The sequence below is a fragment of the Cordyceps javanica genome, chromosome 6 (assembly GCF_051103115.1).
Source record: "Cordyceps javanica chromosome 6, complete sequence".
Taxonomy (NCBI): domain Eukaryota; kingdom Fungi; phylum Ascomycota; class Sordariomycetes; order Hypocreales; family Cordycipitaceae; genus Cordyceps; species Cordyceps javanica.
The window spans coordinates 2211398-2227834 of record NC_139300.1 but is presented as its reverse complement, the minus strand read 5'-3'; the positions used below and the strand labels follow the sequence as shown (position 1 = coordinate 2227834).

Here is a 16437-nt window from a genome sequence, read left to right as displayed (position 1 = left end):
ACATTTTCTTTTTCTGGGCAGGGCTCCTAGAGCTCCCCTAAAGCACCATGGGACCATGGTGGCAGCTCTCCTGGAGCTTTATACATCTGTCTATGCTCATTAGCCCCTCTCTCGGAGCAGTCATTACAGCGAGGCACGGGGATATTGATGCGCTTCCCGAACTCCCCGGCGCGTGCCGCGCTGTTGTCTCGTAAGTAACATCAAAATACAGACTTGGCATGAGGTCCAAGAGTCTCAGACTGACATGCCGTAAAACAATCAGGCCTTTCGATTACTCAGCCAAAAACCGTCGTAACGATGATCTGCCAGTCTGCAGTGCTAGCAGCCATCTCGATGCTCGTGACTCGGATGAAACCGTCCGCACTTCACTCTCAACTGAGGTTTCCCTTATTGGACAGACTGAATTGTCCTCTTTATTTGGCAGACAGGTTGTTGGCGGTGACGATTATACTTGTGGTCCTGACCGGCCCTGCAAGAACAAAGCTTGCTGTCCCAAGAAGACCGGCCAGTGCAACTATGGCGAAGAGTAAGATCCCATCCACGCCTCGCTCGTTCGGTCCACACTTTGTAACGCTGTTCTTCATTGCTAATTTTCTTTATCCACCTCTGAATAGAGCCTGTGGTACCTCTGGAATCTCTCCGAACGAGGTCTGCTGGTCCAACTGCGACGCCAAGGCAGAATGTGGTAAAAATGCCAAAGTCCCAGGTCAAAAGTGTCTCCTGAACGTCTGCTGCGGCAAGTGGGGTTTCTGTGGAATGACAAAGTAAGCCGAATTATTGAGACTTTGCCAAGAGATCTATCCTGACGATTTAAAAATAGGGACTTTTGTGACAAGGAAGATCATGGCGCCACTGGCGGTTGCCAATCCAACTGCAATCAGCCAGGCCCCAAGAACAAAGCCTCCGATCAGCTCAATCGTGTCATTGGATACTATGAGGCATGGCGACACGACTCAAAGTGCCAGGACATGGTAAGTGATCTCCAAGTGATTATTCACAATAATTGGACAAACGCCACCGTAATGATGGGCCAATTTTCGGGTCACTAACTATCAAAAGGGCTTGGATGATATCCCCGTCAACTCCCTTACTCATCTGTACTTCTCTTTTGCCTTCATTACGCCAAATGAGTTTAACATCATTGGTATGGACGGTCTGCCTGACAAGCTCTTCACCGATTTCACCAGTCTCAAAAAGAAAAATCCTGGGCTCAAGATGATCATTGCTGTCGGCGGATGGACGCACAACGACCCAGGCCCTCTGCAAAAAGTCTTCAGTAACATGGTCAGCACCAAAGAAAACCGGTCTCGGTTTATCAAAAACCTGCTCTCTTTCCTTCGCAAGAATGCATTCGACGGTGTTGACTTTGACTGGGAATACCCCGGAGCGGATGATCGCGGTGGTGTGCCGGAGGATGGTGAGAACTTCACCAAGTTCCTCAAAGAGCTCGACGATGAGAACAAAAAACAGCCCAACAAGTACATTGTGTCCTTCACTGCCCCTACCAGCTTCTGGTACCTGCGCCATTTTGATTTGAAGGCAATCGACCACGTCGACTTTGTCAACGTTATGTCATACGAGTAAGACTTTACCTCTGCACCGATTGCCAATTATCAGGATCACTCATAGCTAACCACATTCAGTCTTCACGGAGTGTGGGATCGTGATAACCCCATTGGGTCCCATATTTACGGCCATACCAATTTGACCGAAATGAGTCTGGCGTTTGACCTTTTCTGGAGAAACGACGTGCCCGCCAACAAACTAAACATGGGCCTTGGTTTCTATGGACGAGCCTTTCAGCTGGCTGACGCATCATGCAACAAGCCCGGTTGTCTCTTCAAGGGAGGAGCGACCAAAGGTGCATGCAGTGGCGAGTCCGGCATCTTGAGTTACCGTGAGATCATGGAGATTATTGATCATAACAAAATCAAGCCTGTCCACGACAAAGAGGCTGGAGTCAAGTACATTACCTATGGGAATGATCAGTGGGTGTCGTTCGATGACAAGGACACATTCAAGCAGAAGAAGGATCTTGCAAGCAAACTTGGCTTGGGCGGTTTTTTGATCTGGGCCATTGACCAGGATGACGCTGAGATGTCCGCGCTGTCAGCTGTGCTGGACCCCAAGCCCCTCGGAGACTTCAAATCCATCGACAAGGGCGACGATAACTGGACAGGCACCAACGAAATGTGTTACGTCACGGGCTGCGATCAGGACTGCAAAGCGGGCGAAATCAAGATTACGGAGCAGAAATGCGGCAAGAAAAAGGTCAGCAAGCTTTGCTGTCCATTATCAGGAGCTCCTGACCCCAAAGACTGCCACTGGCGCGGCGGTGAGACTAAGTTCTGCAACGGCTACTGCAAAGATGATGAGGTGATGACACATATGAGCAAGTACGGCGATGGTCACGACTGCTGGGACGGTCAGCTTGCGCACTGCTGTAAGAGTGCGCTGGGAGAGAAGAACATTTGCAAGTGGCGCGGTGTTGGCGAGCAGTGCCACAAAGGCGAGCTACCTCTTACCTTCTCGGGTACCGTCCTCGATATCCTGGAAGACGTAGCAAAGATCATTCTCCGGGTTGTCGGCCGCGCATACCCGCTCACTGCTCTCACCGGCGAGATTCTTCTCAAGGTACTCGACGAGCTGGACCTCGACACCAAGAAGCTCTACTGCTGTCCCGAGAACGAACTCAAGAAGTGGAAGAACTGCGGCTGGTACGGCAAGCCTGGCAACTGTTTCGATGGGCACTGCCCAGATATGAAAACGGTTCAGATTACCGACTCCTACTTTGGTGGCAGCGAGACCTGTGGCATCCACCTCGAACGTGTTCGTACCTTCTGCTGCGAGTCGGATGGTGAACCGCTTTTCCTCCCTGTACCTCTGAAGAACCTCTTTGAGCATCCACCCGAGGGCGGTGTTGACACCGACTTTACACTCAAGACTGATAAGTCATCTGCCAATGGTGACGATGATCCCAACGACGCTGCTTTCCAGTTTGTTGTCCTCGTCTCTCCCGAGGAGCTTCAAGTCTCCCTCGACAAGCGCGATGGTTCCCACTGGGACGTCTTTGACTGTAACGACTCGGTCTCAGAGGGTGAACACACTGTCAAGATGGTCTGTAGCGACTTCACGGCGGACAGTAACTGCCACAAGATTGGTCTCGGCCATGGTGTTCCCGGCACCATCCTTCAAATGCCTAGCGGTTGCGGCCCGGGCAAGTATGCTGTCGCCAAGAGCATGACGCCTGCTCCCGGTAAGGACCACAGCAAGCTCCTACCTCGGCACCTCAGCCACCTTGCCGGGCTTGAGCCGGTCGTCTACGAGTTGACATTTGACTACAACTTTTCCCGTGTGCCGCGCGACCTTGGTGATACTCAAATGCGTATCGACTACAGCAACCAAGACGACTACTGGAAGAACATTGTTGCCGGGTCGGTAAGTAGGAAGAGAGACCTCATTGCCAAGCGCACGCTCGCGGACGTTGGTGGTGATCCCGTGCGATGGCTTGAGGAAGAGTTCAGAGACGACTTCCATCTCAACAAGATTGACAAGCGTGACCTTCACGAGCGTTGGTTCGGCAAGAGCATTCTCGAGTGGCTCGCGGCTCTTGTGAAGCCTGAGATCAAGCGAGAATTCGCGCACAAGTACGAGGACACGGTCACGGCCAAGCTCCTTGACGAGACGTGGGACTGCAAAAATGGCAACGTTGGATACGAGGGCCATCTGCTTGCCCAAGCTCTACTCAACGTCAAAGTAGAATCAAGTTTCGGCTTCACACTCATTGTCAATAAGTTGACCCTGCCCCTTGATCTGAGCCAAAGTTATCTCACCTTCTACAATAAGGGAGAAGTCACTGGTGTCGTCACACTCGAGGCTGTCGCCAGGGTTAGCTACGGGAAGAAGAAAGTCATTGCCGATATCCCCTTCCCAGGTGCATCCTTCAAAATTCCAGGTATTGCTACCATCGGGCCCCAGCTCGTCGTTGAAGGCGCCATTGACGCGCGCCTGTCCATGGCTGGCACCGTTGAAACCAAGCTACAAATTGCGAAATGGAACGTAAGTAACCTTTTCTATCCTCCACGCTTGTAATTTTCCCACTCATGTTTTCTTCATGTGTACTGACTGTTGACTTGTCCTGTTTTTGCCGTTTTAGGTCCGTCAAGTTCTGCCAGACAACAGCGAGTACAAGCCCGAGCTCATCGACAACAGTCATACTGACCTCGACCGCACTGGTGATTTTGAAGGCATCAAAAAACCCGAGTTCTATGCCGGAGTCAAAGTCTCAGGTGACGTCCAAGTCAAGCTCTCGGCCGCGGCCGAGTTCGGCATTCGGTTTGCGGACAGGTGGGAGGTCGAACCGGCTGGGGCTGCTATTGTTGGAGAAGCCACTGTCACAGCTGGACTCACAGCTGGCGTTTCTACCAGTGGCACCTGTCCCTTTACTTATGAACTCGATGTCGGTGCCCGTCTCTTTGCCAGAGTAACGGCCCCTGACCCATTCGGAACTGGCTGGTCTGGCGCCGAGGTTACCATCACCGAAGGGAAAAAGAATATCTTCAAGAAAGGAACATGCCCTGATCTTGGCCCAGTTCCGACGAGGAGAGACATTGGCATGATCGAGGGCGACAATACCAATGAGAACGACTCAACATTGTCGAGCACATACGAGGGTCATCTCTTGCCTGCTCTTTGGGATAGCCCAGGCCTTGCCAATACGGACAGATTACATGTTTCATCACTCTCAAAGAGGGGGGGAGTCTACGGACCAGCCCTGAGCATTCCTGTTGGCAACTTCTTCTGTCCTCCCCCGACCAACGGCGATGATCTAGAAGACGGACCCATTAGCTGCTCTGCCAGCTCGGGGTCTGATGACAACGCAGCTCGGAAAAGGTCTAAGAGTTTGGACCACTTGCATGGCCATATTGACGCCAATCGACGTCGCCATGGGTCAATCCATTCTGAGGGTGGTCATCATCATCATCATCATCTGAATGACACTGATGTGTCCGCAGATGAGGCTAGCGAGGGCCTCGTACATCTTTTCGAGAGAAACATTGACTACAAAGATGTTTTTGCCTGCGGGAAGCAAACGAATTTCAGATACCCCAGTGACAGTTCGATTCCAAACGCAAACGTCTACGGCTATCAGGAGCCCAATAACTGCAACAGCTTCCGTTGGGGCAACCCACTCCCCAGCCGTGTGGCCAACGTTGCGTACAATTCGGAGCACATTTTGGAGGCCCAGATGATCAAAGATTTTTTCAATTACATCAACCAGGAACATGGTGTTGCTTTCCCCAACCCGGTCCAGGGAGGAACCGGCAACGTCGAGTTCTGCACCTATGTGAATGCATTGTTTGACGTGACGGCGGTAGCAAATATCGCTTCGGCCAGGGGCAACAATGCCAATCTCAGGCCGATTGAACATATCGCCGCGCAGTTCCCGACCGATAGCTGGCACCAGGATGAGTACGTCTCGCTACAGGCGTCGATTAACTCACCTATCAAGAACAACGCCTGGGCCAACAACCGGATTGTCAATACCGACAACTGGCTCCGACCCAATAACCGTGCAAGCATCTTCACTGCGCCGGGCGCGAGGAGGGCTTTCAAGAAGATGCGAGATGCGATCGGTTCGCGATACTACCACAACGACCTTGAGGTATACACAATCCTCCGCGCCCAAAAGAAGAGAATCGGCGACATTCTGGACCTCCTCGACAAGACGGTGTTGCCTGCAAACCCACCTGCTGGGCACAACGCCTGGAAGCCCATGGACCTGAAAGACGAGTGGGACAACTTTATGAGATTCCGGTTCATCACCATGCAGGCGAGGACGATGGAACCCATCAACAATTTTTACAACAAGATGAGGGACTTTTGGACGCCAGACGCGAAAAAGGCCGAATATGCGCCAGCGCAGGGAGATACTCCCACCCAGGCGGAGAAGAAAAGGGACACGCTGCAGCTGATTGAGGACATTGAGACGTTGGAAGTGATTATAAACAGACTGCCTTCTTGGACATTTCCATTTTAAGTAACCGAGATGGGGCTAGGTGGAATCAGACGACTTTAGTGTAAGTCGGCCTTCTTTTTTTCAACCATTTTTCCTTAATAAATTTTGGCTCTTCCAAAGTAGAGAGTTGTTCACTTGGCTGGATTTAATATGTGGAGCGCAGGTAAATTTATGTATGATATATTTGATCCCTAGACCAGTAACTATCATTTTAAAGTCGGAGTATGACGGAGTTGGCGATGAACAATGTGTACTATAAATACTTTTAATGCGTAAATCTCAAATTTCCAGCAGCTCGAATTTCTTGGCGATACAAGGACGCTCGACGCCGCCGTCTTACCAGAGCAGACAAAGGGCTACCGGAACTTGCCAGATTCAGTATAGAAATTCTCCTCTCATCTTGCTGATCTACCTTGGACCTGTACTACTTTGATGCAAAGTTAATAAATTGAGGTTTCCAACCCGAAATCAAGTGGGGTCTGATGGTAAAACCCCCCGCCGCAGTTCTCAGCCTTCCAACGCCTTCTTCTTCTTCTTCTTCATCTTCTTCTCTTCTCTCCTCCTCCCACCAACAACCACCTTTTTGCAAAACAGCAATCATCATGCCGTTCCGCGTGGTCGACCCAGACTACGAGAAGCAGGCACTGGAGGAGATCAAAAAATGTCTCCCGCCCGAGGGTGCTCCCCAGCCTGTTGTATACCAAGTCTGCCTGCCTCTGCTCCTCCACTCGGCCGAGGAACCGTTGCCGTGTCATGAGCCGGCCAGCGAGACCACGGCCATTAGTGCTCACGTGTCCGCGCGCATCCATGCCTTTTACGAGCAGCTGGCCGCCTACTACCACGCCGAGTCTCCTCGCATGCCGGAGGACGAGGAGGCTCCGGGCGGCGGCGGCGTCAGCATCGGTATCTGCGTGCGGCCGCAGGCCTTTGACGGCGAGGATCCGTACTGCGGCCACCGCAAGTACCACTCGCGCCGGCTGCAGCTGCACGACCCCGCGACGCTGCCGGACCTGCCCTTCGTGACGAGCCTGACGGTGGAATCCAAGCCCGACTACGGCGGCGACTGCTGGGAGTCGTACGGAGTCCGCCCCCTGTCCCCGCTCGTGCCGCTCCGGTGCCTCGCCCGCCTGCCCGCGGTGGAGGAGCTGACGCTGCCCTGGATGTGGGAGCGGCCCATGCCCTGCTGCATGCCGAGCCGGGTGGCGCGCGAGCACTACACGCGGCCCTGGGAGGGGCCCCTGCGCGACGCCCGTCACGAGTTCGGGGCCGCCCTCCTCAGCCCCGAGGAGCATCTCGGCGGCCGTCCGATCCCCGCGAGCCTGACGCGGGCCGCGCTCCACTTCTGGACGCCGCGGCAGGTTCCGGAAGAGGACCAGGCCGTGCCCAGGCCCAACCTGATCGCCCCGGCAGGCAAGGACCCCGTCTCCGTGGGGCTCCGCAGGCTGGCCGCGCAGCTGCACGTGCTTGACGTCCGGGCGCTCGTCACCGAGGACCTGTTCCCTCCTCCTCCTCCTCCTCCCGGGGCGGCGGCGGCGGCGGCGTCGACGGAAGAAGAGCAGTGGTCAGAGATGCGCCGCCTGCGCATCGAGTTCCACCCGCTCCGTCCGGACGGGCGGTGGTACTTTGTCGGTCCGCGCGGCGAGGACCCTCACGACTCTGCCGAAGAGGGCGGGTTCCCGATTTCCGACTCGGAGCACTACCCCCGCGAGCACGACACCGAGGAGGACCAGGATCTCGACGAGGAGTGGGAGGACGACCCCAACGGCGGGGCCGAGGCCGACCGCATGCCGGATCTGTTCCGCACGCAGCCCTGCAGGGAAAGAATCGAGCCGCTGCTCGCGGCGTTTGCCAGAGCTCTGACCCACGACCACATGCCGCGTCTGGAGGATGCCGAGATGTTTGCCTTTCTGTGGTGGCACCCGTCCCGTCGCAGGGCGGAAGAGTACGGCATTGATCGCGAGAGCGCCATCGAGACTGATGTCCATCGGTGGGGCGTCAAGTACGTGGCCGGTCGGGACGGCAAGGCCGCGCCGACTGTGCAATGGCAAGTCGGCGACTGGCGGCCGAGCCAGGAGGTCTTGGCCCTCTTCGAGGCCTTGGGACAGCAGGAGTGGCTTCCTCTTGAGCCGGCGAAGCAGCGATATCATGGTGATTTCACCATGTCACTAAAAAACAAGCTGTTCTAGGACACAGTTTTCTCATTGTACTGCGTTCACCAAGTTGAACCAAGAACCTTTAACCTACCAAACATGCTCAGTTTTGGCTTGGAAGAATGAATAGCACTAGCCTCTTAGCACACTGTCTCTTTAACAATCCTCGCTTCTTCTTCTTAATGCAGAGGCCATTTCTTTTTTTTTTTCTTTAGACATGGACCCATTGTCATGATTGGTTTATAAATTTACGTAAAAGTATTCATGCCATGATGCAAGGACGCGTGGGCGGAAAGCTTCAGTAATCGTACCACGAGGCCAAGGCTGTCACTCGGACCAAGACTCTGCAAGATGAACCTCTACATCGGGAAGTATTGTGAGAAAATAGGTGACCAGGCAGAAGAAACCGCGGCGGCTCCCTCCAGTACAGTATCGCTTGGTCTTTCTCGTATTCATGATTGATATGACACAACCGAATCTTTCAAGGGTCTCGTAGGCACCACGTTTCTTTGCCATGTGGCGTGCCGCAGCGGAGGCTCAATTTGAATGTCTGCTCGTAGACCCAAAAATAGCTCTCAACAGCGGCTTATTCGGTGGATCAGCGGATCTCGAATAGATTAGATTTGCCCTGTCCGGGGGGGTTTTTTTCTTTCCTTGTCCTCGTCTCACTTTTTGGTGTCGTAATAATTGGCCGAGTTCGCAGCCGCGCATTACGCAAATGGCCCCTCATTTTCAACTGAACAATTATTTGTTCCCCCCATAAGAGCAGGCATCTCTAGCACGTTGCCTTTGTTTTGTTTCGCTTTCTTCTTGGTGGCCAGCCTTGCCGGGCAAAGCCCAGCGCCGCCTCGTTTTGGCAAGCTGAGGCTGAAAGGGGGGGGGGATGACTGCCCAGCTGGTACCAGACGACGCAGCAATGGGCGGTGACATACTGCTTGACCGTGCAAAGCGGATCGCTATCCCGGCGCTTTTGTGCGACTGTAGTGAAAACAGTTTGGCAAGTACACCAGTGGCTGCGTGCTGCTGTGAATCAGCTAGTTGCGTGAAAGTACGCCGCGTTAGAGTCACATCTGAAAACGTTGGGGGTTTTTGTTGAACAAGCGCGAGGAAGAAACGAAGGTTCGGGCAATGGAAGACGGCAGCAATGCCTCTCTGCAAGCCCCGAGTTTACCATTGTAGATGAAGCTTTGGGGCGGGATTCAGTCGTGCGTAGGACGACGGCGCGAGGGGGCTTCACCAGCACGGGATTGGAATGTCGCGCCTCGCGGCCATCATCCCGATATGTTGTACAGTAGGGCGGTACATCCTGATGACAGCAAAATCGCATGTCTTACACTACCACTCCCTTTTTTTCTTTTTTCTTTTTTTTTTCCTGTTTTGTCGCTTCGACAGATCCTTACCCTTTCTTGCAAACTCCGACTTCCGAGCGAGATTCGCGAATCTAGGGGTCCAGAGGAAGCTCGGACGAAGCTCCTGATCGTAAGCATAATGGCCATCATACCAGCGTCTCCCTGTCAAGCATTCGACAAAAGGACTTGTTTTTTACTCGTCAGAAAAGGAGATAGAGAGGGCAACAGGCAGATTACGTCGCAGTCCTCGTTGGGGAAACCAGTGCGACCAAGTTGACGTGCCAAGAAGCCTTTGTGATTCACATACTCACAGGTACTACTAGGTAATGACAAGCCAAGCTTTTCTGGGGCCCCTCTCGCCTCCTCTTGTCCTCGGGCCCGGTCTTGCGGGTTTGGGTTGAGGCGCCCGCGCCGCCCTCGGGATCCGATTAGACTTTTTTGCCCACGGCGGGATACCCACAGCTTGCCAAGAAGACCAGGGTAACCCTGGCCGCAACGACATCCGTTGCGTTGACGAGCTAATTAGTTGGTGCGCTCGACCATGACCGCTCCCAGAGTCAGTCGTCGTGATTTCCTGTCATCGCGTCTAATATATAACCGTGACCAGCCTGTCAAGACGATACAATGTTACACCGTTCCCAGTCACACAGTTTGAAGGACCCTGCATCTATACGGAGTTGCATTCTGTATAAATTCAAGATTTGCTCCGATCCTCTCTCTGGACCTCTTCGCTTTGATTCTTCTTCTTCTTTTTTTCTTCGTTTCCTAAATTAATTTCAACCTGGTCACTTACACGGAAGCTCTCACGTCACCAATCCTGAGCAGCCACAAAAAAGGGCTCCAGGCAAGATCCAAAAATGACAGACGCAAACCTTGTCAATGAAAAGGCTCGGCCATCACAAGACAGCTCCCTCAAGGCTGAGCGGCCGTCATCATCAGGCAATGGATACTTTGTGAGAATAATGTTCCTGTCCAATATCAACTACGTCTGAAACAACATCTAATCAGTCAACTACCCCGATTCACAGAGAATCTTTACCTATGCCACCGCTTTCGAGTACACGCTTCAGGGCGTCGCCATCGTCGCCGCGATTGGCTCGGGTGCGGGCATCGCCTTGCAGAATCTCATCTTTGGCAACTTTGTCACGACCATGACCGACTTTGCCAATGGAAAAGCCACACCAGCCCATTTCCGGAGCGAAGCCAGCAAACTAGCGTACGTTTCTTTCCAGCCCTGCTATTGACGATGGAGTTGAGAGAAAAATGAAGAGAAAATGAAGAAAATGAAGAAAATGAAGAAAAAAAAACTAACCAAAGGAGAGTCTTTGAACAGTCTTTACTTTGTCTATCTCGGAATCGCGCGGTTCGGCCTGTCCTACATTTACAATTCGCTTCTCACCTATGCCTCGTACCGAATCGTCCGCAACATGCGCACGGCGTACCTCCGCGCCGCCCTCAGCCAGGAGGTCGCCTTCTTCGACGTCGGCTCGGGCGGCTCCATCGCCACGCAGGCCACCAACAACGGCCGCCTCATCCAGGGCGGCATCGCGGAGAAGCTGGGCCTCACCTTCCAGGGCCTGGCCGCCTTCGTCACCGCCTTCGTCATCGCCTTCGTCACGCAGTGGAAGCTGACCCTCATCACCCTGTGCGTCGCGCCCGCCATCATCGTCGTCATGGGCGTCATCTCCTCCCTCGAGGCCGCCATCGAGACCAGGATCCTCGACACGCACGCCCAGGCCAACTCGTTCGCCGAGGGCGTCCTGGCCAGCGCCCGCACCGTGCACGCCTTCGAGATGCGGTCGCGCCTCGTCGCCAAGTTTGACACCTTCCTGCACGAGGCCCATCGCCTCGGAAACAAGAACTCACCTCTGTTCGGTGCCCTGTTCTCGGCCGAGTACACCATCATTTACCTCGGCTTCGGCCTCGCCTTCTGGCAGGGAGTGAACATGCTGGCGAGAGGCGAGATCCAGAATCCGGGTCAAATCTTCACGTAAGCTACCACGCCCACACACGAGTCTTGCCCAATGCTAACCTGAACTGTGTTCCAGTGTTTTGCTGTCCGTTGTCATCGCTGCCATCAGTCTAACCAATCTTGCGCCATATCTGATCGAGTTCACCCGTGCGGCCACTGGCGCCTCGCAGCTTTTTGTCCTCATTGACAGGAAATCCAGCATCGACGCTTTTGCCGCAGCTGGTGAGAAGCCGACCGAGACAAAGGGCGATATCCAAATCGACAACATCACGTTTGCCTACCCTACCAGGCCCGACACCACTGTGCTCGACGACTTTTCCCTCCACATTCCTGCTGGCAAGGTAACTGCTCTCGTGGTACGTTAGATCAACCCAGAAACATCCTGGACAATCACTCACACAGGCTATAGGGTCAAAGCGGTTCGGGAAAGAGTACCATTGTCGGTCTTCTTGAGCGCTGGTATGATCCCCGTTCAGGTACCATCAAGCTCGATGGCCGCCCTATTACCGATCTGAATTTGAACTGGCTTCGCAAGAATGTGCGGCTCGTCCAACAAGTAAGCAGTTTTGTCCTTTGTTCTTACAAGCATTGCATGGGTGGGCACACTAACAGTACTCAGGAACCCGTTCTGTTCCAAGGCTCCGTGTACGACAACATCGCCAATGGTCTTGTCGGCACACCGTGGGAGGACGCGCCTCGGGAGGAAAAGATGTCGCGCATCCAGGAAGCGGCCGAGATTGCCTTTGCGCACGACTTCATCTCGGAGCTTCCCCAAGGCTACGACACCGAAATCGGCCAGCGTGGCGGACTGCTCTCCGGCGGCCAGAAGCAGCGCGTCGCCATTGCCCGGAGCATCGTCTCGCAGCCCAAGGTTCTCCTCCTCGACGAGGCCACCAGCGCCCTCGACCCCCACGCCGAGGGCGTGGTCCAGCAGGCGCTCGACCGTGCCTCCAAGGGCCGCACGACCATCACCATTGCGCACAAGCTCGCCACCATCCGCAAGGCCGACAACATTGTCGTCATGGCCAAGGGCTGCATCGTCGAGCAAGGCACGCACGAAGCGCTCATCGCCTCCGGCGGCGCGTACGCCAACCTGGTCTCGATCCAGAATCTGGCCGTCGCGGCGAGCGCCGACGCGGATTCCGACGAAGAGTCCGACAAGACGGCGAATGACGGTCATCCGCTCGATCCCGCCGACCTGCAGCAGACGCTGACGCGCCACGCGACCGAGGTGCAGCTCCGCATGGAGAAGCAAAAGAACCGTGACAGCTACGCCAACCACAAGCAGCTCAGCATGATAGCCGTCATCGCACGTCTCATCAGAGAGAGCCCTGATCTCACTTGGGCGTACATTCTGACCATGATTGGCTGCATGGGTGCCAGCGCAGGCTTCCCGGGCCAAGCTGTCTTGGTCGCCAACACTGTCCAGGTCTTTACCCTGACCGGTTCCAAGATGGTGGAAAGGGGCAACTTTTTCGCCTCCATGTTTATTGTTCTCGCCGCTGGCTGCCTCGTCTTTTACTTTATCCTCGGCTGGGCCACCAACGCCATCGCACAGGTAAACTTTGCTCGTCTTCTGCCCCGCCCCCCCCCCCCCCCCCAGCATCTCGCATACTAACACGAACCGCCGCAGGCCCTCTCTCACAAGTTCCGCCGCCAGAGCTTGAACGACATGCTGCGCCAGGACTTGCAATTCTTTGACCGCCCAGAAAACAGCACCGGAACTCTGACAAGTCGCGTCGACAGCAATCCGCAGTCCATCCTGGAGCTCATGGGCATCAACGTCGGCCTCATCTTCGTCTCCATCCTCAACGTGGTCAGCTGCAGCGCGCTGGCCATTGCGTACAGCTGGAAGCTGGGGCTGGTGGTCGTGTGCGCAGGCATGCCCCCGCTGCTCGCGTCCGGGTGGCTCAAGATTCGGTTCGACGTGCGGCTCGACGACCAACTGTCGAAGCGCTACGCCAAGAGCGCCTCCATCGCCTCCGAGGCCGTCACCTCGATCCGCACCGTGTCGTCGCTCGCCATCGAAGAGACGGTCATGGCCCGGTACACGCACGAGCTCGACCAGGCCGTTGCCGGCTCCCTCAAGCCGCTGCTCTCCATGATGATCTGGTTCGCCTTTACGCAGTCCATCGAGTACTGGTTCCTCGCGCTCGGCTTCTGGTACGGGTGCAGGCTGCTGTCGATGGGCGAGCTCTCGCTCTTCAACTTCTTCGTCGCCTTCATGAGCGTCTTCTACTCGGGCCAGGCCACGGCGCTCTTCTTCCAGTTCTCCACCAGTTTGACCAAGGGCAAGAACGCGGCTAACTACCTGTTCTGGCTGCACGACCTCGAGCCTACCGTCAAGGAAACGGAGGAGAACAAGAGCAACGGGCCCGGCGCGGCGGGACCAGTGACGATGGACGATGTACGTTTCTCGTACCCCCTGCGCCCGGATACGTCTGTTCTTAAGGGCGTGAATCTTGAAGTATGTGCAACCTTGAACCCCCAGCCCCCCGACCTCGCATCACGTAACACTAACATGGACTGAATCACAGATCAAAAAGGGCCAATTCGCCGCCTTTGTTGGCGCTTCTGGCTGCGGCAAGTCGACCATGATTGCCATGCTGCAGCGGTTCTACGACCCCTCGAGCGGCAGCATCAAGATTGACTCGAGGAAGCTGAGCAGCCTCAACCCGCGGCTGTACCGACGCGCCGTCTCCCTGGTGCAGCAGGAGCCGACGCTGTTCCCGGGCAGCATCCGGGAGAATATCGCGCTCGGTATCGACGAGCCCGAGGCCGGCGCGGAGGGTGCGGCGGTGGTGGTGTCGGACGGCGACATCGAGGCCGCGCTCCGGGCCGCCAACGCGTGGGACTTTGTCGCGTCGCTCCCGGACGGCGTGCACACGGCGGCGGGCGCCAACGGCACGCAGCTGTCGGGCGGTCAGCGGCAGCGCATCGCCATCGCGCGCGCGCTGGTCCGCGACCCCCGCGTGCTGCTCCTCGACGAGGCGACGAGCGCGCTGGACACGGAGAGCGAGCGGGTCGTGCAGGGCGCGCTGGCCGAGGCGGCGCGGCGCGGCGACCGCATCACCGTCGCCGTCGCGCACCGGCTCTCCACCGTCAAGGACGCCGACGTCATCTGCGTCTTTTACGCCGGGCGCATCGTGGAGCAGGGCTCGCACGCGGAGCTCATCGCCAGGGGCGGCATGTATCGCAAGATGTGCGAGGCGCAAAACTTGGACTAGACATGGGTAACAGGCGTTTGGGAGAAACTAGATCAACACTTAGCTTTTAATTCTTTTGCTGAATTCAATTTAATCGATTTTTGTTCTTCTGTTTAACCGAATCCTGGGACTTGTTGATCGTGGGCAAACACACACAAGCTGCACACACACACACACCAGTAACTAGTTAGTCGATCCCATCGTAATTGCGGGGAGAGGTGGTGGATTCGATGCGGGAAGGATAAATTCAGACGTTCCTGACTGGATTGCCTTTTGCTTGGAGGAGGGGACGCCAATGTTGTTCAGCTGACTTGATGTTGTAACGAATCATACAAAGGAACATTTTCTTTCAGTGGTCCAGCCAGCTTGGCCGCTGCCGCTCAGGCATTTTTTTTTTAACAAAGACCCCATGACATGCATGCCTTATGTTCCCCCGCACTTTGTTTTTTTGTTGGTGGTGAGGCTGGTGCTCGAGAGTCGCTGTGGCGCAGGCCCCAGCACTGTCAAGGCCGTCGTGGTGATATATGGACGGGCAGCATAGTATTTGGATCCAGCATGTATTCCGTTTGTTGACTTTAACCATTCTTCATCTAATTTTTTTTAATCTTATCCGTTTGTCTCGTGCACAGCAGATGTTGTTTATCAAATTTGATAAACAACCCCCTCCTCTCCCGCCTCCCCGCCTCGATGCTACTCGCTGCATGCGTTAGTGACATGCCTACCCTAGCCGCTACCTACAGTACTTACCGAATGACTTGCTGCCCCAGTACTCCGACGGCCGGTGGCACGTTCGCGCCTACTTAGTACCTACCTAGGTAGGTAGAAGCTACTGGGGGGGAGGTATCCTGACATGACCTCTGGCGTGTTCACGTATTCTGCCATGTTTTCAGGCACGTTGCTAATGGGAACTACCCTTGACATATCTTGGGAAAGAAAAGTGCCATTTGTCCTACAAACTTCTCATCATTACCATTTACTTTAAAGAGATTATTGTCAAAAACACTATGCTATTTAGGGCCTATCGGAAAATGCCCCCTCCCATCCAGAAAAGTATAGGTACTTTGGAGGCACCTTGAACACGGGTGGCGCGCCGCTGGTGGGAGTATTAGTAGTGGAGCTGCAGCCACTGTAGCCATGTACCTACCAGTAGGCAGAGGTAGCCAAGTACCTAACCAGAGCGGGCTCGTTTGTTGACGAATCGTCAGTGGCCTGTTAATAAGGGCTCCTCGTCTCAGATTCCCTTTGCCAATGCCACCCCGATCGTCGTCTCGTCGTCTCCGCTCCCGTTTTGAACCAGACTTCCTTTGCATCGTACATCTCCTTTTGCTTGCCAAAGCGTCTGCAAGCGCTGCATTTAACCATACTGTTTTCCTTGTTTTATTGCACGTGTTATTTTCTTGCTAGCCTCGGTGCCCGCCGCCGGCTCCCACCGGACTCAACGCTACGAACTGCCTGCCAGGTACGTGACCGTTGGTCATTTTAGCTTTTTGGGATTTTGCCGCCAGTCCCACGCCGCTCGAGATTTACCGTCACAACTTCTCTTTCTCGTGGTGCTAACGCACATTTCGCTGCAGCTTCTCTCATCAATCGTCCCACCGCCTGCAGTGCTCTCTTCCCGTTGACACCTGCGGTACTACGCCAGAACACGACGACGATTTGCTTGGCAGCACGACCCTCCAACAAAACGGCACGCGACGGACCATCCTGTCTCTGCCTCTGTCCTGCACTTCGAAATTCCCGA

General features: G+C 55.0%; 3 protein-coding genes across 3 annotated transcripts; all 3 read left to right on the top strand.

Moving 5' to 3' along the window:
• Positions 1-47: 47 nt before the first annotated feature.
• V2A60_009108 (uncharacterized protein) lies at positions 48-6040 on the top strand (the record flags this gene model as incomplete). The annotated part of the gene is made up of 8 exons (XM_083260376.1): positions 48-190; positions 263-526; positions 615-764; positions 821-971; positions 1060-1580; positions 1644-4059; positions 4157-4673; positions 5016-6040. 8 exons carry the CDS (start codon positions 48-50, stop codon positions 6038-6040), a joined length of 5187 nt encoding a protein of 1728 aa, XP_083116502.1.
• Positions 6041-6621: 581 nt separating this feature from the next.
• On the top strand, positions 6622-8205 carry V2A60_009107 (uncharacterized protein; the record flags this gene model as incomplete). The annotated part of the gene is made up of 1 exon (XM_083260375.1): positions 6622-8205. One exon carries the CDS (start codon positions 6622-6624, stop codon positions 8203-8205), a length of 1584 nt encoding a protein of 527 aa, XP_083116501.1.
• A 2170-nt stretch (positions 8206-10375) lies between these two features.
• V2A60_009106 (P-loop containing nucleoside triphosphate hydrolase protein) lies at positions 10376-14717 on the top strand (the record flags this gene model as incomplete). The annotated part of the gene is made up of 8 exons (XM_083260374.1): positions 10376-10471; positions 10547-10734; positions 10852-11508; positions 11567-11846; positions 11900-12046; positions 12110-13048; positions 13124-13957; positions 14028-14717. 8 exons carry the CDS (start codon positions 10376-10378, stop codon positions 14715-14717), a joined length of 3831 nt encoding a protein of 1276 aa, XP_083116500.1.
• Positions 14718-16437: the final 1720 nt, after the last annotated feature.